Consider the following 23641-nt stretch of genomic DNA (forward strand, 5'->3'; position numbering starts at 1 on the left):
CATGGCCAATCCACCCTAACCCGCACATCCCTGGGCACTACGGGACAATTTAGCACGGCCAATCCACCCTAACCCACACATCCCTGGGCACTATGGGACAATTTAGCACGGCCAATCCACCCTAACCCGCACATCCCTGGGCACTACGGGACAATTTAGCACGGCCAACCCACCCTAACCCGCACATCCCTGGGCACTATGGGACAATTTAGCACGGCCAATCCACCCTAACCCACACATCCCTGGGCACTATGGGACAATTTAGCACGGCCAACCCACCCTAACCCGCACATCCCTGGGCACTATGGGACAATTTAGCACGGCCAATCCACCCTAACCTGCACATCCCTGGGCACTACGGGACAATTTAACACAGCCAACCCACCCTAACCCGCACATCCCTGGGCACTATGGGACAATTTAGCACAGCCAATTCACCCTAACCTACACATCCCTGGGTACTGCAGGACAATTTAGCACGGCCAATCCACCCTAACCTGCACATCCCTGGGCACTATGTGACAATTTAGCACGGCCAATCCACCCTAACCCGCACATCCCTGGGCACTACGGGACAATTTAGCACGGCCAGCCCACCCTAACCCGCACATCCCTGGGCACTATGGGACAATTTAGCACGGCCAATCCACCCTAACCTGCACATCCCTGGGCCCTATGGGACAATTTAGCACGGCCAATCCACCCTAACCCGCACATCCCTGGGCACTGTGGGACAATTTAGCATGGCCAATCCACCCTAACCCGCACATCCCTGGGCACTATGAGACAATTTAGCACGGCCAGCCCACCCTAACCCGCACATCCCTGGGCACTATGGGACAATTTAGCACGGCCAATTCACCCTAACCTACACATCCCTGGGTACTGCAGGACAATTTAGCACGGCCAATCCACCCTAACCTGCACATCCCTGGGCACTATGGGACAATTTAGCATGGCCAATCCACCCTAACCCGCACATCCCTGGGCACTATGGGACAATTTAGCACGGCCAGCCCACCCTAACCCGCACATCCCTGGGCACTATGGGACAATTTAGCACGGCCAATCCACCCTAACCTGCACATCCCTGGGCCCTATGGGACAATTTAGCACGGCCAATCCACCCTAACCCGCACATCCCTGGGCACTGTGGGACAATTTAGCATGGCCAATCCACCCTAACCCGCACATCCCTGGGCACTACGGGACAATTTAGCACGGCCAGCCCACCCTAACCCGCACATCCCTGGGCACTATGGGACAATTTAGCACGGCCAGCCCACCCTAACCTGCACATCCCTGGACACTATGGGACAATTTAGCATGGCCAATCCACCCTAACCCGCACATCCCTGGGCACTACGGGACAATTTAGCACGGCCAATCCACCCTAACCCGCACATCCCTGGGCACTATGGGACAATTTACCACGGCCAGCCCACCCTAACCTGCACATCCCTGGACACTATGGGACAATTTAGCATGGCCAATCCACCCTAACCCGCACATCCCTGGGCACTATGGGACAATTTAGCACGGCCAATCCACCCTAACCCGCACATCCCTGGGCACTACGGGACAATTTAGCACGGCCAACCCACCCTAACCTGCACATCCCTGGGCACTACGGGACAATTTAGCACGGCCAGCCCACCCTAACCTGCGCATCCCTGGGCCCTATGGGACAATTTAGCACGGCCAATCCACCCTAACCCGCACATCCCTGGGCACTATGGGACAATTTAGCACGGCCAACCCACCCTAACCCGTACATCCCTGGGCACTATGGGACAATTTAGCACGGCCAAACCACCCTAACCTGCACATCCCTGAGCACTATGGGACAATTTAGCACAGCCAACCCACCCTAACCCCCACATCCCTGGACACTACGGGACAATTTAGCACGGCCTGCCCACCCTAACCTGCGCATCCCTGGGCCCTATGGGACAATTTAGCACGGCCAATCCACCCTAACCCCCACATCCCTGGGCACTATGGGACAATTTAGCACGGCCAATCCCCCCTAACCTGCACATCCCTGGGCACTACGGGACAATTTAGCACGGCCAATCCACCCTAACCCCCACATCCCTGGGCACTATGGGACAATTTAGCACGGCCAATCCACCCTAACCCCCACATCCTTGGGCACTATGGGACAATTTAACACGGCCTATCCACCCTAACCCCCACATCCCTGGGCACTACGGGACAATTTAGCACAGCCAATCCACCCTAACCCGCACATCCCTGGGCACTACAGGACAATTTAGCACGGCCAATCCAGCCTAACCCGCACATCTCTGGGCACTATGGGACAATTTAGCACGGCCAATCCATCCTAACATGCACGTCCCTCTACACAATGGGGCAATTTAGCCCGGTCTATCCACCTAGCCTCCAAATAAATAGATTCTAGCTACCGCTAAACAATTTTGAACTGTTGTATGTCTGTTAGTTAAAATGCTAATTCTTGTGTGACTCACTAAGGGAATGTGCTCAAAATCAAGCCCAACTATTCCCAGAGTTGTCACAAAGGTGAAACATTTTACAGGGAACACGAAGTTCCCAATTTCCAGACCCCAGTTAAAGTTAACAGTATTGTCGAGTTTGCGGATGACTGAAATTGGTTGGAAAGTTGAGTGGTGGGGATGACACAGAATCTGCTGAGGTTCAGTGAGTGGCAGAACGTTGGCAGATGGAATATAATGTGGGAACTGTGAGGTTTTGCACTTTGGCAGGAAGACCTGAATAAGATTTAACTGGAGAAAGACTGTGGAAAGCTGCAGTACAGAGGGATTTGGGAATCCTTGTCCAGGAATTCAAAAAGCTTGCATCCAAGCCCAGCAGGTCATAGAGAAGGATAATGGAATGTTGGCCTTTGTTTCAAAGGGAATTGAGGATAAAAATGTATCAAAGATAATAGGAACTGCAAATGCTGAAGAATCCGAGATAACAAGGTTAGGAGGTTTTGCTGAAACAGTGCAAGGCACCAGTCAGACACAGCTGAATGAATAGCTTATCTAAGGATAGATCAATTGGCATCAGAAGCAGTCCAGAGAAGGCTCACTCAGCAGATCCTGGGGATGGAGGGACTGTTCAATGGAGGAGAGGTTGAGTAGGTAGGGCCAGGACTCATTGGAGTTTAGAAGAATGAGAGGCAATTTTACTGAAACATTCAAGATTCTGAGGGGGCTTGAGAGGGGAGATGTGGAGAGATTATTTCCCCTTATGGGAGAGTCCAGGACCAGCGGTAAGAGCCAGGGATTACCCATTAAGACAGAGATGAGGAGGAGTTGCCTTTCTCAGGGGAGTGGAATTCTTAACTGCAGAGGCCTGTCGAGGCTGAGTCTTAAATAAATTCAAGGCTTAGAGAGACAGATTTCTAATCAGGTAGGGAATCAAGGTAATGGGGAAAATGCAGGAAAGTGAAGTTGGGAAGATCAGCTATGATCTCACTGAATGGCAGAGGAGACTCGATGGGCCGAACAGCCTACTCTGTTAGAACAACTACTTGTCTTATTTCAGATTAATAGATCCAAACTTCCCCTCAGAACCAGAAAACGAGAAAGGGTCCCAGCACACAATTCGACCATAAACTCTGACGGTCTCTGTTCCGCGTCCACACCCAGGGAACTGCAGGCCCACAATATCAGCAGATCAGTACAGAGGGAACACCGCACTGTCGGAGGATCAGTGCTGAGGGAGCGGGCACTGTCGGAGGATCAGTGCTGAGGGAGCGGGCACTGTCAGAGGGTCAGTGCTGAGGGAGTGCCGCACTGTCGGAGGATCAGCGCTGAGGGAGCGCCGCACTGTCGGAGGATCAGCGCTGAGGGAGCGCTGCACTGTCGGAGGATCAGCGCTGAGGGAGCGCCGCACTGTCGGAGGATCAGCGCTGAGGGAGCGACGCACTGTCGGAGGGTCAGTGCTGAGGGAGCGCCGCACTGTCGGAGGATCAGCGCTGAGGGAGCGGGCACTGTCGGACGGTCAGTGCTGAGGGAGCGGGCACTGTCGGACGGTCAGTGCTGAGGGAACGCCGCACTGTCGGAGGGTCAGTGCTGAGGGAGCGGGCACTGTCGGACGGTCAGTGCTGAGGGAGCGGGCACTGTCGGAGGGTCAGTGCTGAGGGAGCGGGCACTGTCGGACGGTCAGTACTGAGGGAGCGGGCACTGTGGGAGGGTCAGTGCTGAGGGAGTGGGCACAGTCGGAGGGTCAGCGCTGAGGGAGCGGGCACTGTCGGAGGGTCAGCGCTGAGGGAGCGGGCACTGTCGGAGGGTCAGGGCCGAGGGAGCGTCGCACTGTCGGAGGGTCAGTGCTTAGGGAGCGGGCACTGTCGGAGGGTCAGTGCTGAGGGAGTGGGCACTGTCGGAGGGTCAGTGCTGAGGGAGCGTCGCACTGTCGGAGGGTCAGTGCTGAGGGAGCGTCGCACTGTCGGAGGGTCAGTGCTGAGGGAGTGGGCACTGTCGGAGGGTCAGTGCTGAGGGAGCGGGCACTGTCGGAGGGTCAGTGCTGAGGGAGCGGGCACTGTCGGAGGGTCAGTGCTGAGGGAGCGTCGCACTGTCGGAGGGTCAGTGCTGAGGGAGCGGGCACTGTCGGAGGGTCAGTGCTGAGGGAGTGGGCACTGTCGGAGGGTCAGTGCTGATGGAGTGGGCACTGTCGGAGGGTCAGTGCTGAGGGAGCGTCGCACTGTCGGAGGGTCAGTGCTGAGGGAGCGGGCGCTGTCGGAGGTTCAGCGCTGAGGGAGCGGGCACTGTCAGAGGGTCAGTGCTGAGGGAGCGTCGCACTGTCGGAGGGTCAGTGCTGAGGGAGCGGGCGCTGTCGGAGGTTCAGCGCTGAGGGAGCGGGCACTGTCAGAGGGTCAGTGCTGAGGGAGTGGGCACAGTTGGAGGTTCAGCGCTGAGGGAGCGGGCACTGTCGGAGCGTCAGTGCTGAGGGAGCGTCGCACTGTCGGAGGGTCAGTGCTGAGGGAGTGGGCACTGTCGGAGGGTCAGTGCTGAGGGAGCGGGCACTGTCGGAGGGTCAGTGCTGAGGGAGCGTCGCACTGTCGGAGGGTCAGTGCTGAGGGAGCGGGCACTGTCGGAGGTTCAGCGCTGAGGGAGCGGGCACTGTCAGAGGGTCAGCGCCAAGGGATCTCTGCACTGCCAGGAGTTGTCAAAGATCCCACAACCACTATTGGAAAAAGAGCAGGGGGAGTTCTCCCCAGTGTCCTGGCACTAAAGTTGATCCTTAAACTAACTGGTATATTTCTAGCCGATGCAAATACCGTACAAAACAGGCTTCAGAGAAGCCTTATTTGACAGGCACAAACTTTATTTTGTTTTATCTAACCACAGTGCATGTCACTTACTGAACACAGTCACAAATCTGTTAGTGCATGTTTGGATTCATTCCCAATATGTGTAATGATATCAGTCTAACCTTTTAGTCCAGCATAATGTAGTTCATGTATTACCTGATTAATAACTATTTAATTCTTTATGTTAAAAGTGTACTGACAGAGTTCCAGTATTTCTTTGAATCCCTCCGCTATCCTTAAAAATATCAAAAATCTGAGCAAAAATTTACCACCAATTCCACAGAGAAGCTGTTGCCCAGGCTGGCACAGCTGGAATCAGTTTCCTTCAGGCAAATTTCCATGCATTTACTACATGCTATTCCTCAGCTGCTATCTCTCCCTGGGACACCTGAATATGATTTGCAAATTAAACTCCCACTTCCTTACACCTCAGTGGAAATATGCATTCCCTGAAGTCTGGGTCCAGTGGTCTTCCTCTGATGCACACACATACACATTGACAAGCCTGTAGATTTTTCTCTTTTTCTCTGTGTGCCCCTGGACACTTGTCATTATACAACAGCACATATTTCTTTCTCCCTACCTTTATTTCTAAATTCACTTCACTGTAACATGTAATGGACCAACCAGAACCCCTCAAAATATTTTAAGAAAGTAGCCTATTATACATAGAATCCCTACAGTTTGGGAACAGGCCCTTCAACCCTACCAGTCCACACCGACCCTCAGAGTATCCCGCCCAGACTCATCCCCTTTTAACTCACCTAATCTACATATCCCTGAACACTATGGGGCAATTTCCCATGACAAATCCACCCTAACCTACACATCTTTGGACTGTCAGAGGAAACCCACACACACACAGGGAGAATGTGCAAACTCCACACAGAGAGCCACCCGAGGGTGGAATTGAACCTGGATCCCTAGTGCTGTGAGGCTGCAGTGCTAATCACTGAGCCACTGTGCCGCCCATTTTCTGGAAGGCAAATCTTAAACATCTATTTCAAAGATAGATATGAAATGTAACATTCCAGATACGATGTGACTGTCACTGGAGTCAGGGAAAGTCCCAGATGATTGGAAAATTGCTGTTGTAACCCCCTTGTTTAAGAAAGGATCAAGACAAAAGATGGAAAATTATAGGCCGATTAGCCTAACCTCGGTTGTTGGTAAAATTCTAGAATCCATTGTCAAGGATGAGATTTCTAAATTCCTGGAAGTGCAGGGTCAAATTAAAACAAGTCAGCATGGATTTAGTAAGGGGAGGTCATGCCTGACAAACCTGTTAGAATTCTTTGAAGAGGTAACAAGTATGTTAGACCAGGGAAACCCAGTAGATGTCATCTATCTAGACTTCCAAAAGGCCTTTGATACAGTGCCTCACAGGAGGCTGCTGAGCAAGGTGAGGGCCCATGGTGTTCGAGGTGAGCTACTGGTTTGGATTGAGGATTGGCTGTCTGACAGAAGGCAGAGATTTGGGATAAAAGGCTCTTTTTTGGAATGGCAACCGGTGACGAGCGGTGTCCCGCAGGGTTCAGTGTTGGGGCCACAGCTGTTCACCTTTTATATTAATGATCTGGATGAAGGGACTGGGGGCATTCTGGTGAAGTTTGCTGATGATATGAAGATAGGTGGACAGGCAGGTAGTACTGAGGAGGTGGGGAAGCTGCAGAAAGATTTAGCCAGTTTAGGAGAGTGGTCCAGGAAATGGCTGATGAAATTTCATGTGAATAAATGTGAGGTTTTGCACTTTGGAAAAAAGAATACAGGCAGGGACTATTTTCTAAACGGTAAGAAAATTCGCAAATCAGAAGTGCAAAGGGATCTGGGAGTGTTGGTCCAGGATTCTCTAAAGGTTAACTTGCAGGTAGAGTCCATGATTAAGAAAGCGAATGTAATGTTGTCATTTATCTCAAGGGTTGGAATATAAAAGCAGTGATGTGCTTTTGAGACTTTATAAAGCTCTAGTTAGGCCCCATTTAGAATACTGTGTCCAATTTTGGGCCCCACACCTCAGGAAGGACATACTAGCCCTGGAGCATGTCCAGCAGAGATTCACACGGATGATCCCTGAACTGGTAGGTTTAACGTATGCTGAACGGCTGAGGATCCTTGGATTGTACTCATTAGAGTTTAGAAGGTTGAGGGGAGATCTAATAGAAACTTACAAGATAATGTATGGTTTAGAAGGGGTGGACGCTAGGAAGTTGTTTCCTCTAGGCGGGGAGACTAGGACGCGTGGGCACAGCCTTAAAATTAGAGGGGGTAAAGTTAAAACTGAAATGAGATGACATTTCTTCAGCCAGAGAGTGGTGGGCTTGTGGAATTCAATGCCGCAGAGTGCAATGGAAGCCGGGACGTTAGATGCCTTCAAGGCAGAGATCAACAAATTCTTGATCTCAGAAGGAATCAAGGGCTAGGGGGAGAGTGCAGGGAAGTGGAGTTGAAATGCCCATCAGCCATGATTTAAATGGCAGAGTGGACTTGATGGGCCGAATGGCCTTACTTCCACTCCTATGTCTTATGGTCTTATGTCTTATGGTCTTATGTCTTATGGACTGGTCAAGCTACTCAACATTAAGCAAAGCACAATTTATTTAAACACTATAGTTATAATACAACAAAAGAAAGACGATTGGAAAACTTAACCAATTAATAGATACAATATCTATTACTAATTAACTGTTCCGATATAGTAACATCCCATACATACACCCCCATGGCAAAAAAAGCGAATTCAGGCGCAGATTCTCACATGCAGTTCTCCTATCCAGGAGGATACAACATTAAGAGACGTTTCACAGAAAGTAGCAGCTGGGAATCATTCGTGGAAGCTCCCAACTCTTCTGACACCCCAAACAGTTTCTGATGCTACAGCTAAAAAACACGAGAAAGCCTGATCTATAAGAGGTGGCTGTTCCAATTCAGATTGTTTCCATTGTTCCAACTTAAAAAAAACACTGCAGGCCTCACATGTTGTTTACTTAAGCTCTGTCTTGTAGACAGTTTTGAACCTCTGCCTTTACAACCTCTGTTTAAAAAAACACCACGACAAAATAATCTTTTAAAATGACAGTATTGTCACAAAAAAACTCATTTAATCTGCACACAAACAAATCTCTCCCGACTCTCCCAGTGCACAGCCTAAAGAAAGCAATGAAACTATATCACCCAAATTTTAACGTACAAAATACAAATTAACTTTGGAGTCACACATTGTTCGTAATACAATGTCTTTGAGGAGAGTTGTGCTGGGTCATTTTGACATTGCTGTTTGTGGGAGCTTGCTGTGCGCAGAGTGGCTGCTGGATCTCCCAGATCTCAACAACAGCTGCACTTCAAAAATTCTTTGTGGACTGAGAAGCTTTTTGGGCTTCCCACAGCGCTATATGAATGCAACTTTTATTTTTTCTCAGGTTTTTAAATGGGGAGACTTGCAGTGCTGAAACTGAAACAAAACATCAAATCAGGATGTTTTGCTCGGCCCGAAACGTCAGCTTTTCTGCTCCTCTGATGCTGCTTGGCCTGCTATGTTCATCTTGTTAAATCAGGATGTTTTTCAATTATATGAATGATTTGGATGAGAACATAGAAGGTGTAGTTAGTAAGTTTGCATACACAGATTGATGGCAAAGTAGTCAGGGAAGAAGTTTCCCTTAGATTACAGAGAGGTCTTGATCAAATGGGTCAATAGGCTGAAAAACACGAGATGGAGTTCAATCTGGATAAATGAAGGGTATTACATTTTGGCAAAACAAACGACGATAGGGCTGAACCAGTTCATGGTACGGACGTTTGTACCTGAGTGTTCAGGTACATAATTCTTTGAAATTTGCATCACTTATAGACACACTTGCCTTCATTGCTCAGACCTTTGGGTATCAGAGTTGGGGGTGTCATGTTGAGGTTGTATGGGACTTTGGTGAAGCCTCTTCTGGAGCGCTTAGTCCAGTTCTGGTCTCCCCATTATAGGAAGGATATTATAAAACTGGACGGGGTTCAGAAGGGATTTACCAGGATGCTGCATTGTTTGAGGTTGAGTTATAAGGAGAGGTTGGATAGGCTGGGACTTTTTCACTGGAGTGTAGGAGGTTGGGAAATGACCTTACAGAGGTTATAAAATCGTAGATAAGTTTAATGGTAGGTGTGTTTTTCCTAGGGTGGGGGATTTCAAAACCAGAGAGCACATTTATAAGGTGAGGTGAGAGAGATTTTAAAAAGAATGTGAGGAGCAAGCTTTTTACACAGAGGGTGGTTTGTGTGTGGAGTGAACTTCCTGAGGAAGTGGTGGATGTGGGGACAGTAACAACATTTAAAAAACATTTGGATAAGGACAAGAATAGGAAATTTTTGGGGGGGATGTGGGCCAGGAGCAGGCAGGTGGGACTAGTTTAGTTTGGCACGGACTGGTTGGGCTGAAGGGTCTGTTTCTGTGCTGTGTAGCTGCAGTACTGGGTTTCAGACACAGGATGGTCCCTGTGAGCTATTGAGAAGAGTTCTGCACAGAAGCTGTTGGCGATGAGGCTGTTGCTGGGTATTTACCTGACACTACACCTACCTGCTGTCTCTTTGCAATCCTCCTGCTGTCACGCACCCTGTCATCCATCTCTGCAGATTATTCTCTCGAGCCTCCTGTTCCTACCTGTTGAGATCCCACTGGATCCACGACCTTTCCCAGTCCTGGCCGAGGTCGTTGACCTGAAACCTCAAAGTGAAGCTCACTTGTTGGACTCCTGGGCTGAGAAGGCAGATCCGTAAGGAGAGAGAGGAAAGTGGGCTGATGTTTTTTGCGGTTATTCCCTGGGGTTTGGAGGAACAGAAGGTGATCTTTTTAAAACAAATAACATTCTCACAAGGTTGACAGAATTGTTTCAGCGTAGAACAAGGCCATTCAGCTCATCTTATCTGGATTGGCTCCCCCAGTGAGCAAGGCACATTGTGCCTTTCTCTCATGAACCTTTTCACAGATAACGAGCCCATTTCCCCGAGAATCACTCGAGTGACCCTGCCCCCTCCCCCACACCCTCAGACAGTGTATCCCAGACCCTAACCACTCGGGTGACCCTGCCCCCTCACCCACATGCTCAGACACTACATCCCAGACCGTAACCCCTCGAGTGAACCTCCCCCTCCAACACCCTCAGACAGTGTATCCCAGACCCTAACCCCTCGAGTGACCCTGCCCCCTCACCCACACTCTCAGACACTACATCCCAGACCCTACCCCCTCGAGTGAACCTGCCCTCCCCACACTCTCAGACGGTACATCCCAGACCCTAACCCCACCACACCCGGCACCTTCCCCTGCAACCGCAGGAAATGCTACACTTGCCCCCACACCTCCTCCCTCACCCCTATCCCAGGCCCCAAGATGACTTTCCACATCCAGCAGATGTTCACCTGTACATCTGCCAATGTGGTATACTGCATCCACTGTACCCGGTGTGGCTTCCTCTACATTGGGGAAACCAAGCGGAGGTCTGGGGACCGCTTTGCAGAACACCTCCGCTCGGTTCACAATAAACAAATGCACCTCCCAGTCACAAACCATTTCCACTCCCCCTCCCATTCTTTAGATGACATGTCCATCATGGGCCTCCTGCAGTGCCACAAAACTGCCACCCGAAGGTTGCAGGAACAGCAACTCATATTCCGCCTGGGAACCCTGCAGCTCAATGGTATCAATGTGGACTTCACCAGCTTCAAAATCTCCCCTTCCCCCCACTGCATCCCAAAACCAGCCCAGCTCGTCCCCGCCTCCCTAACCTATTCTTCCTCTCACCCATCCCCTCTTCCCACCTCAAGCCGCACCTCCATTTCCTACCTACTAACCTCCTCCCGCCTCCTTGACCTGTCGGTCGTCCCTGGACTGACCTATCCCCTCCCTACCTCCCCACCTATACTCTCCTCTCCACCTATCTTCTCCTCTATCCATCTTCGGTCCGCCTCCCCCTCTCTCCCTATTTATTTCAGAACCCTCGCCCCCTCACCCTTTTCTGATGAAGGGTCTAGGCCCGAAACGTCAGCTTTTGTGCTCCTGAGATGCTGCTTGGCCTGCTGTGTTCATCCAGCTACACACTCTGTTATTTCGGATTCTCCAGCATCTGCAGTTCCCGTTATCTCTCTCTCCCTATCGAATGAACCTGCCTGCCCCACACTGTCAGACTGTACATTCCAGACTGTAACCAGTCTCTGGGTGAAAATACTTTTCCTCCTGTCACTTGTTCCTGTTGCTGGTCATGTTAAGTTGTTGTGCTCCTTGCAAGAGTAGTAACAGACTCCCCCCTGGCCACTCAGCCCCGTCTCCTGCTGTTGTAGAGAACCCAGATCAGATCTCTCAACAATCTCCCCTCCCAGCCTCTGTAATCTCTTCATGTATCTGAAGTTCAGTCGTGACCAAAAGCATCATGTGAATCTCTCCTGCTATCCTCTTTCCAAAACCATCTCAACTTTATCATTTATTTATGGGACATGGGGATAAGATGATTGGTCATTTCAGGGTAAGGAGAAGTGAGATGGCGTTTGGAATTCTCTATCCCATTTTCACTTCGCCCTCGCCTTGTTTATCCACTTGTTTTGTTATTTGTCTGTGTTCATTGACATTGGTATTTTATGGTGGGCTTATAAAATGTAAAGAGCCAGGTTTTTCCCAAACGTTTCATTTCATTTTCGAAACCTCCTACTCCTTTTTGGTGATAAATTTTCAGTTTATGTTAGAACATAGAACATAGAACATAGAACAGTACAGCACAGAACAGGCCCTTCAGCCCACAATGTTGTGCCGACCATTGATCCTCATGTATGCACCCTCAAATTTCTGTGACCATATACATGTCCAGCAGTCTCTTAAATGACCCCAATGACCTTGCTTCCACAACTGCTGCTGGCAACGCATTCCATGCTCTCACAACTCTCTGCGTAAAGAACCTGCCTCTGACATCCCCTCGATACTTTCCACCAACCAGCTTAAAACTATGACCCCTCGTGCTAGCCATTTCTGCCCTGGGAAATAGTCTCTGGCTATCAACTCTATCTATGCCTCTCATTATCTTGTATACCTCAATTAGGTCCCCTCTCCTCCTCCTTTTCTCCAATGAAAAGAGACCGAGCTCAGTCAACCTCTCTTCATAAGATAAGCCCTCCAGTCCAGGCAGCATCCTGGTAAACCTCCTCTGAACCCTCTCCAAAGCATCCACATCTTTCCTATAATAGGGCGCCCAGAACTGGACGCAGTATTCCAAGTGCGGTCTAACCAAAGTTTTATAGAGCTGCAACAAGATCTCACGACTCTTAAACTCAATCCCCCTGTTAATGAAAGCCAAAACACCATATGCTTTCTTAACAACCCTGTCCACTTGGGTGGCCATTTTAAGGGATCTATGTATCTGCACACCAAGATCCCTCTGTTCCTCCATGCTGCCAAGAATCCTATCCTTAATCCTGTACTCAGCTTTCAAATTCGACCTTCCAAAATGCATCACCTCGCATTTATCCAGGTTGGACTCTATCTGCCACCTCTCAGCCCATCTCTGCATCCTGTCAATGTCCTGCTGCAGCCTACAACAGCCCTCTACACTGTCAACGACACCTCCGACCTTTGTGTCGTCTGCAAACTTGCTGACCCATCCTTCAATTCCCTCGTCCAAGTCATTAATAAAAATTACAAACAGTAGAGGCCCAAGGACAGAGCCCTGTGGAACACCACTCACCACTGACTTCCAGGCAGAATATTTTCCTTCTACTACCACTCGCTGTCTTCTGTTGGCCAGCCAATTCTGTATCCAAGCAGCTAAGTTCCCCTGTGTCCCATTCCTCCTGACCTTCTGAATGAGCCTACCATGGGGAACCTTATCAAATGCCTTACTGAAGTCCATATACACCACATCCACAGCTCGACCCTCATCAACCTTTCTAGTCACATCCTCAAAAAACTCGATAAGGTTTGTAAGGCATGACCTACCCCTCACAAAGCCGTGTTGACTGTTATCGGGCTTCTGATGTTTCCTTCTCAATTTGGTTTATTTTCTGAAAAAAAACAACAGGGAAGGCTTGGCTTCTGGACAGGGAGTAGACCCAGAAGGGAAAGGTGGAAACTGATGTTTGTGTTGAACTATAGATTTACAACAAGAGATTTCGAAGTCTCTGAAAGTCTTTTGCTGCTTGATTCAACGCATGGAAATGGGTGTATGGTACAATGTGGATTAGTTCTACAGTTCTGTACAAAGGGGTAGAGACAGCAACTATTCATTCAGATTATTGGATGGTCTTCCTGCTTCACATAAACCCCCTTCTATTCCCTATTCATCACTCCACTCCATTCCTCCCTACAGGCAATTACCAAGGGCCATGATCGATGGATTGTTAATCCACAGACACAGGTCATGTTCTGGGCACTGTGGTTCAAATTCTGCCATGCCAGAGTGTGGACTTTGATCTCTGTTTTTAAAACATCTGGAATTAAGAACCTTGTGGCTCCTGGTGTTGATTGTCAGGAAAAATCCATCTGGGTCACTACTGTCCTTTTGGGAAGGAAACTGCCACTTTTACCTGCTCTGGCCTACATGTGACTCCAGACCCACGGCAATGTGGTTGACTATCAACTGCCCCTGGGCAATTAAGGATGGGGCAATAAATGCTAGCGACCACATCCCGTTTAAAAATTTAGAAATTTCCCTTTTGTCACTTCATTTCCCTTTAATCATTCCGATCTCCTTTTATCTGTCCATTGCCCAAAGCTTCTGTTCTTTTCTCTGTCATGTGTTCACCCACCTTCCCTCACCCCCTTAAACATATCGACATGTTCTCAATCCCTCCCTGTGGAAATGAGTCCCACTTTCTGGGGTGAGGGCACAATGCTCCTGAATTCTCCATTGGTCTGACTCAGTCTGATACTGATGATCTTCCCCCCGCCCAACCTCGTTGTGGTCTCCCACTGCCCCCACGGGGGTTGGGCGGAAGGGGTGGGGTTCACTTTCCCTGCATAAACTCTATCAAAGTGCTCTCCGTTATTTGGAAGAATGGAACTGGTTGCCCTCTCAGCCATCTCCTTTCTGAGCAAACAGGGTGGACGTGATCAGGTTTTCTGGACCAGGTATTACACCTGAGTCCTCGTAAAACCTTTCTTATCTTCCGGCTTTCTCCAGCGCCTGGGATGGGGTGAGGGGGTGGTGCTTGTGGGCTGACGGGTGGAGGGGTGGCGAAGGTTGGTGCTTATCAGGAGAGGTGTGGTTCTGTTTCACTGTACCTGGGATCAGCAGGGAAGGAGGGGGTGGGGTGGCTGTAGAATTAGGCAGTAATCTTTGCTGCTGGCGTTCTGAACTGATCACAGCCCCTCCTTACTGCTTTGTATGTGCAAACTGAGACGGTATCCAAATCAGATAAGGCACTGCCAAGTTCTGTTGCTCCGCTTTGTGCCTTTTACTCCAGGTGTAACTCCGAAAAAACGTTAACCCTGGAAGTGACAAAGTCAAACCATGAGCGGAAACTCACCTCACAGGCCATTCAGCCCATTCTTGCTGTACTAGTATTGGTGCTGTATCCATTGCAAGCGAAAGATCTGTACCAACTGTCTCTCTGCATCCTTGTATCCAACTCTTCGATGCGCCGACATTCAGATACTACGTTGGGGCCAGTCAGCACTTCAGAGATTTGCAGTTTGTGTTTCGTTGTCAACCTGCAGTTTAACACGGATGACAGTTTCCACCTTTCCGTTCAGGGGCACCCTTTCCCTGGCCAGGAACCAGCCTCCCACTGGGGAAGCACTCAACTTTCTCACTGTCTTGCTTTTCTTTCAGAAAGATAAACCAAATCGTAAACCTACTTAGGAAATGGAAAATAAGTCGGAGTGTAAATGAAAATAACACGTGAGGGAGAGAGAAATATTGCACCCCAGCTTCTGTGATGCCAACCTCTCTCTGCCTGTGAAACGTTCCAGGGTTCTGAACACTGAATGCTTCCTCTCCAATGACATAAGCTAGATAAGGCAGTGAAGAAGCCCTAAGGCGTGCTTGCCTTCATTGGAAGGGACATTGGGTACAAAGATAGACAAGTTATGCTCATGTGATAATGGGAACTGCAGATGCTGGAGAATCCAAGATTATAAAATGTGAGGCTGGATGAACACAGCAGGCCCAGCAGCATCTCAGGAGCACAAAAGCTGACGTTTCGGGCCTAGACCCTTCATCAGAGAGGGGGATGGGGCGAGGGTTCTGGAATAAATAGGGAGAGAGAGGGAGGTGGACCGAAGATGGAGAGGAAAGAAGATAGGTGGAGAGAGTATAGGTGGGAAGGTAGGGAGGGGATAGGTCAGTCCAGGGAAGACGGACAGGTCAAGGAGGTGGGATGAGGTTAGTAGGTAGGAGATGGAGGTGCGGCTTCGGGTGGGAGGAAGGGATGGGTGAGAGGAAGAACAGGTTAGGGAAGCAGAGACAGGTTGGACTGGTTTTGGGATGCAGTGGGTGGAGGGGAAGAGCTGGGCTGGTTTAGGGATGCACTGGGGGAAGGGGAGATTTTGAAGCTGGTGAAGTCCACATTGATACCATTAGGCTGCAGGGTTCCCAGGCGGAATATGAGTTGCTGTTCCTGCAACCTTCGGGTGGCATCATTGTGGCACTGCAGGAGGCCCATGATGGACATGTCATCTAAAGAATGGGAGGGGGAGTGGAAATGGTTTGCGACTGGGAGGTGCAGTTGTTTATTGTGAACCGAGCGGAGGTGTTCTGCAAAGCGGTCCCCAAGCCTCCGCTTGGTTTCCCCAATGTAGAGGAAGCCACACCGGGTACAGTGGATGCAGTATACCACATTGGCAGATGTGCAGGTGAACCTCTGCTTAATGTGGAAAGTCATCTTGGGGCCTGGGATAGGGGTGAGGGAGGAAGTGTAGGGTCAAGTGTAGCACTTCCTGCGGTTGCAGGGGAAGGTGCCGGGTGTGGTGGGGTTGGAGGGCAGTGTGGAGCGAACAAGGGAGTCACGGAGAGAGTGGTCTCTCCGGAAGGCAGACAAGGGTGGGGATGGAAAAATGTCTTGGGTGGTCGGGTCGGATTGTAGATGGCGGAAGTGTCGGAGGATGATGCGTTGTATCCGGAGGTTGGTGGGGTGGTGTGTGAGAACGAAGGGGATCCTCTTTGGGCGGTTGTGGCGGGGGCGGGGTGTGAGGGATGTGTTGCGGGAAATGAGGGAGACGCAGTCAAGGCCGTTCTCGACCACTGTGGGGGGAAAGTTGCGGTCCTTGAAGACCTTGGACATCTGGGATGTGCGGGAGTGTACCTGGACAAATACATGAGCAGGAAGGGAGTAGGGGGATATGGATCCTGTAAGTGAAGACAGTTTTAGTGTGGAAGGGCAAAATGTATCGGCACAGGCTTGGAGGGCCGAAGGGCCTGTTTCTATCCTGTACTGTTCTTTGTTCTTCGACATCAGGCCAGGCCCGAGATCCAAGCTTTAATTTTAAGGGTAATTACAAACATTGGCCACCAAAGGGCAGTGAAGTACCCAGCTCTCTTCTTTTGATAAACCTATCCTGGGGTGCATTGTAAGATTAGCACAAACAAAGCCGTGGAGGAACAAAGGAGCTCTTTACACCCAGCGTACAGTTTTGGTCTCCTTACTTGGGAAAGGATGGACTGCCACTGGAGAGGATGCAGAGGGGGGTTCACTAGGTTGGCTCTGGAGTTGTGAGGGTTGGCTTATGAGAAGAGATTGAATTGACTGGAACTACACTCATTGAAATTTAGAAGAAATTGGTGTTGGCGGGGGGGGATCTTATAAAGGGAATAGACAAGATAGAAGCAGGGAGGTTGTTCCCACTGGAGGACAAAACTAGAACGAGGGGGCATAGCCTCAAAATAAGGGCGGGGGGGGGGGTGCAGATTTCGGACTGAGTTGAGGAGGAACTTCTTCACCCAAATGCTTGTGAATCTGTGGAATTCCCTGCCCAGGAAAGCAGTTGAGGCTTCCTCACTGAATGTTTTTAAGGCAAAGATAGACTTTTGAACAGTGAAGGAGTAAAGTGTGATGGTAAGCTGGTGGGGAATTGGAGCTGAGTCTGCAATAAAGATTAGCCATTACCTTTATTGAATAGCAGAGCAGGCTCAAAGGGCCAGATGGCCCACTCCTGCTCCTGGTTCTTATAATCTGATATAAACCCACCAGCAAGTCGCCCAACTGAATTACTCAACCCTTCTTGTTATATATTTATATGAAACCACTACCAGGTCACCCATGTCCCTAATTATATATTTAACCAGTTATAAGTGCTGCCTGCCTATGCTCCAGCCCATCCCTATAACTCCAACTCTCCACTTCAAGCAGCATTGTGGTAACTCTTTTCTGAACCCCCTCTAGCTTAATAATGTCCTTCGTATAACAGGGGAGCCAGGATCAGACACAGTACTCCATAAGAGGCCTCACCAACATCCTGTACAACCTCAGCATAACTCTTATACTCAAAGGTTTCAGCAGTGAAGACAAGCGTGCTTCATAGAAGCTGTACAGTGTGGAAGCAGGCCATTTGGCCCATCAAGTCCACACCAACTCTCCAAGTCTACACATCTCTGGACACTATGGGCAATTAGCAAGGCCAATCCACCTAACCTGCACATCTTTGAACTGTGGAAGGAAACCCACACAGACATGGGGAGAACGTGTAGACTCAACATGGATAGTTACTCAAGGGTGGAATTGAACCTGGTCCCTGGCGCTGTGAGGCTGCAGTGTTAACCGCTGAGCCACCGTGCTGCCCATTGTGCTTAATGCCTTCTTAATCATCCTGTCTACTTGTGAAGCAAAATTTAAACAATTATATACCTGAGCACCAAGCTCTCTCTGTTCTATAACATTACCAAGGGCCCTACCATTAATTGTATGAGCCCTGACATTGTTTGGATAAATACATGAACAGGAAAGGTTCGGAATGATATGGGCCAAATGCAACAAGGTAGGACTAGTTTAGTTTGGGAACCTAGTTGCTGTGGACTAGATGGACTGAAGGGTCTGTTTTCATGCAGAATGATGCTGTGACTCTACTATAGAGAGGGCCATGACATAGTCAAAGTACCCAAGTCGTATTATATCTACAAGCATTATCAAACCAAACCAAACGGCTGCTTTCTCCCCACTGGAACACCCATGGAATTTTTACCCCTACCAGCCATCATGAGTAAATCACCCGTGTTTTGTCATGTGATTAATTTACATACAGACTCCCTTCGGGGCAGTGCAGACCATCAAAGGTGAGGGTGGGGGGGATGGGGCTAATCAAATTGGAAAGATACCTAAGATGACAAAGTGTGAGGCTGGATGAACACAGCAGGCCAAGCAGCATCTCAGGAGCACAAAAGCTGACGTTTCGGGCCTAGACCCTTCATCAGAGAGGGGGATGGGGAGAGGGTTCTGAAATAAATAGGGAGAGAGGGGGAGGTGGACCGAAGATGGATAGAAGAGAAGATAGGTGGAGAGGAGAGTATAGGTGGGGAGGTAGGGAGGGCCTGCTGTGTTCATCCAGCTTCACACTTTGTTATCTTTGATTCTCCAGCATCTGCAGTTCCCATTATCTCTGAAAAGATACTTAACATTTTTTTTAGAGACTGCAAGGTGTAGAGCTGGATGAACACAGCAGACCAAGCAGCATCAGAGGAGCAGGAAGGCTGACGTTTCAGGCCTGGACCCCCCTTTAGAAATTTTTTTAATATATCTTACACCCAACTGAGTGTTTCCTCCCCCATCACCCCTGCTATTTTTTTTCATCTATTAACTACCAGCAGTAAATAACCCATGTAGCGAATTAGATATTTATTTGCAAAAGCCCAGCCCAGCCCTGAGAGGTAGCACTGCTAACCACTGAGCCACCAAATCATGGTGAATTTTTTAACCACTAAGCACCACCAGCGGTAAATCACTGTGTGGCCAATTGAATATTTAAGTGCAAAACCCATTCAGGGTAGATACCTAATTTTTTTTCCTCTATATACAGATATGCTGCCACACATAGCTGAGCGACCTTTCCACCACCAAAATCACCAGGACTTACTTTGTTAGCTGCCGAGTGTAATCGCCCTTCCAGCCAAATTAAAGTTTACGTACAAAGCACAAAGTCCAATGACCGCCACCTGTTTCGATCAACCATAGAGCTGTGGTGCGTTCAGGAAAAACAAACTGAAGGTGAAGGTCATAGTTGAAGAACCACCCAGTAGTCAGCCTTGCGTTGCAGGTAAATGGATTCTCTCGTACTACGCAGGCTAATAAACCACCCGAAAGGAGGCAGGACAACAGAAAAATGCGCTGTTTTTGAGTGTTGCCCACCAATGACCATCCAAGGAACTGTGTGTGATGAGAAAGGTTCCAATTATGGTCATTTATATGAATGATTTAGATGTGAACACAGGAGGTAGAGTTAGAAAGATTGTTAGATGACACCGAAATTGGAGGTGAAGTGGGCAGCGAAGAAGGTTACCTCAGAGTACAACAGGACCTCAATCAGATGGGCTGATGGGCCGAGGAGGGGCAGATGGAGTTTAATTCAGATAAATGTGAGGTGCTGCATTTTGGAAAGGCACATCAGGGCAGGTCTTATACACTTAATGGTAAGGTCCTGGGGAGTGTTGCTGAACAGAGAGACCTTGGGGAGCAGGTTCATAGCTCCCTGAAAGTGGAGTTACAGGTAGACAGGGCGGGGAGGAAGGCACAATGATGCCACCCGAAGGTTGCAGGAACAGCAACTCATATTCCGCCTGGGAACCCTGCAGCCTAATGGTATCAATGTGGACTTCACCAGTTTCAAAATCTCCCCTTCCCCTACTGCATCCCTAAACCAGCCCAGTTCGTCCCCTCCCCCCACTGCACCACACAACCAGCCCAGCTCTTCCCCCCCACCCACTGCATCCCAAAACCAGTCCAACCTGTCTCTGCCTCCCTAACCGGTTCTTCCTCTCACCCATCCCTTCCTCCCACCCCAAGCCGCACCCCCATCTACCTACTAACCTCATCCCACCTCCTTGACCAGTCCGTCTTCCCTGGACTGACCTATCCCCTCCCTACCTCCCCACCTATACTCTCTCCACCTATCTTCTTTACTCTCCATCTTCTGTCCACCTCCCCCTCTCTCCCTATTTATTCCAGAGCCCTCTCCCCATCCCCCTCTCTGATGAAGGGTCTAGGCTCAAAACGTCAGCTTTTGTGCTCCTGAGATGCTGCTTGGCCTGCTGTGTTCATCCAGCCTCACATTTTATTATCGGGGAGGAAGGTGTTTGCCTTTGTTGGTCAGTGCATTGAGTATAAGAATTGGAGGCTATGTTGTGGACATTGGTGAGACCATCTTTGGAATAATGGATTCAATCCCGGTCTCCCTGCTATAGGAAGGATGTTGTGAAATTTGAAAAAGTTCAGAAAAGATTTACAAGGATGTTGGAGGGTTTGAGCTACAGGGAGGGGCTGAATGGTCTGGGGCTATTTTCCCTGGAGTGTCGGGGCTGAGGGGGGGACCTTATAGAGGTTTATAAAATCTTGAGGGGCATGGATAGGGTGAATAGCCAAGGTCTTTTCCCCCCAGGGTGGGGGGGGGGGGGTCCAAAACTAGAGGGACATAGGTTTAAGGTGAGAGGGGAAAGATTTAAAAGGGACCTGAGGGGCTAACTTTTTCACACAGAGGGGATGGTGTGTGTATGGAATGAGCTGCCAGAGGAAGTGGTGGGGGCTGGTACAGTTACAGCATTTAAAAGGCACCTGGACAGGGACATGGATAGGGAAGGGTTTAGAGGGATATGGGCCAAATGCTGGCAAATGGGACTGGATTAGTTTAGGATATCGGGTCAACATGGACGGGTTGGGCCGAAGGGCCTGTTTCCGTGCTGCATGACTCTATGATTCTATGACTCCATAACTGCAAAGTCAAGAATATAAAATCAGGCCCAGCCACCTTCAGCTGCTTCATCAATGACCTTCCCTCCATCATAAAGTCAGAAATGGGGATGGTCGCTGATGACTGCTCAAAGTTCAGTCCCATTCGTGGCTCCTCAGGTACTGAAGCAGTCCATATTCACATGCAACAAGATCTGGACAGTACCCAGGGCTTGGGCTGACAAGTAACATTTGTGCCACACAAATGCCAGGCAATGACAATCACTAAATACGACCAAATCTGACTACTGCCCCTTGACAGTCAACGGTGTTACCATCACCGAATCCCCCCCACTGTCAACATCCTGGGCATTACCATTGACCAAAACCTTGACTGGACCAGCCATGTAAACACAGTGGCTACAAGAGCAGGTCAGAGGCTGCGAATCCTGCAGCAAGAAACTCCCCTCCTGGCTCCCCCCAAAGCCTGTCCCGCCACCTACAAGGCACAGATCAGGAGTGGGATGGAATACCCCCCACTTGCCCCTGGATGGGGGCAGCTCCAACAACACTCTCTAAGCTCGACACCATCCAGGACAAAGCGACCCCTGATTGACTGACACCACACCCACAAACATCCGACTCCCTCCCCCACAGACGCACTGCAGTGACTTTCCAATGAGCTGGATACGGGATGGAGCAGTGACATCTGAAAAAGTGCATTTTTTTCTTGTAGCCTTCTCATTGTTTGTCTGTGCTGTCTGATATGGCTTTCTTACTAACACGTACGATATGGGTGTCTCTGGCAGGCTTGGCATTTATTCCCGTTCCCAATTACCCCTTAAGGTGGAGGTGAGTGGCCGCAGTCCATGTACTCAATTTATGGATTGTCCATTATTCTTTTGGACTGGTGCTATGATCACTATTCCCTAAGTGTTCCCACTGACTGACCCATTACCTGCTTGGCCCACCTCATTCCCAACGAGCAGCTCCTACAGTACTCCCTTCCTTGAAGGACTGGACACATACTGCAATGAAAAACACTCCTGAACACAGTCTAAGAACCCTTTCCCCTCTGTGCACCTAACGTTAACCACTAAGCCCCTACTCGACCTCAAAAAGTAGTCAGGGATTGTTTTAAAGTCACATGAAAGGTCAGATGAGGTTTCAGTTTAACATTTCATCTCAGAATCAAAACCTTCTCTAGAATACCAAATGTGTAGACACTCCAGTAGTGTAGCACTCCCTCAGTGTTAACCCCCAAGTAATGCAGCACTCCCTCAGTGTTAACCCCCAAGTAATGCAGCACTCCCTCAATGTTAACCCCCAGCACTCCCTCAATGTTAACCCCCCAGTAATGCAGCACTCCCTCAATGTTAACCCCCAAGTAATGCAGCACTCCCTCAATGTTAACCCCCAGCACTCCCTCAATGTTAACCCCCCAGTAATGCAGCTCTCCCTCAGTGTTAACCCCCAAGTAATGCAGCACTCCCTCAATGTTAACCCCCAGCACTCCCTCAATGTTAACCCCCCAGTAATGCAGCACTCCCTCAATGTTAACCCCCCAGTAATGCAGCACTCCCTCAGTGTTAACCCCCCAGTAATGCAGCACTCCCTCAATGTTAACCCCCAGTAATGCAGCACTCCCTCAATGTTAACCCCCAGTAATGCAGCACTCCCTCAATGTTAACCCCCAGCACTCCCTCAATGTTAACCCCCAGTAATGCAGCACTCCCTCAATGTTAACCCCCAGTAATGCAGCACTCCCTCAATGTTAACCCCCCAGTAATGCAGCACTCCCTCAATGTTAACCCCCCAGTGATGCAGCACTCCCTCAATGTTAACCCCCCAGTGATGCAGCTCTCCCTCAATGTTAACCCCCCAGTAATGCAGCACTCCCTCAATGTTAACCCCCCAGTGATGCAGCACTCCCTCAATGTTAACCCCCTAGTAATGCAGCACTCCCTCAATGTTAACCCCCCAGTGATGCAGCTCTCCCTCAATGTTAACCCCCCAGTAATGCAGCTCTCCCTCAATGTTAACCCCCTAGTAATGCAGCACTCCCTCAATGTTAACCCCCCAGTAATGCAGCACTCCCTCAATGTTAACCCCCCAGTGATGCAGCACTCCCTCAATGTTAACCCCCCAGTGATGCAGCTCTCCCTCAATGTTAACCCCCCAGTAATGCAGCTCTCCCTCAGTGTTAACCCCCCAGTAATGCAGCACTCCCTCAATGTTAACCCCCCAGTAATGCAGCTCTCCCTCAGTGTTAACCCCCCAGTGATGCAGCACTCCCTCAATGTTAACCCCCCAGTGATGCAGCACTCCCTCAATGTTAACCCCCCAGTGATGCAGCACTCCCTCAATGTTAACCCCCCAGTAATGCAGCACTCCCTCAATGTTAACCCCCCAGTAATGCAGCACTCCCTCAATGTTAACCCCCCAGTGATGCAGCACTCCCTCAATGTTAACCCCCCAGTAATGCAGCACTCCCTCAATGTTAACCCC

At 49.6% G+C, this 23641-nt stretch overlaps 1 protein-coding gene across 1 annotated transcript in view; it reads right to left on the bottom strand.

Annotated features, from left to right (window-relative positions):
- LOC125449381 (sorting nexin-32-like) overlaps positions 1-9935 on the bottom strand; it is a 32964-nt gene extending 23029 nt beyond the window's left edge. The window contains exon 1 of the mRNA XM_048525140.1: positions 9861-9935. Coding sequence (XP_048381097.1) covers positions 9861-9908 — 48 coding nt within the window. The 5' untranslated portion in view covers positions 9909-9935. The remainder of the gene's footprint in view (positions 1-9860) is intronic.
- Positions 9936-23641: the final 13706 nt, after the last annotated feature.

Source organism: Stegostoma tigrinum, chromosome 42 (genome assembly GCF_030684315.1).
Source record: "Stegostoma tigrinum isolate sSteTig4 chromosome 42, sSteTig4.hap1, whole genome shotgun sequence".
NCBI lineage: Eukaryota > Metazoa > Chordata > Chondrichthyes > Orectolobiformes > Stegostomatidae > Stegostoma > Stegostoma tigrinum.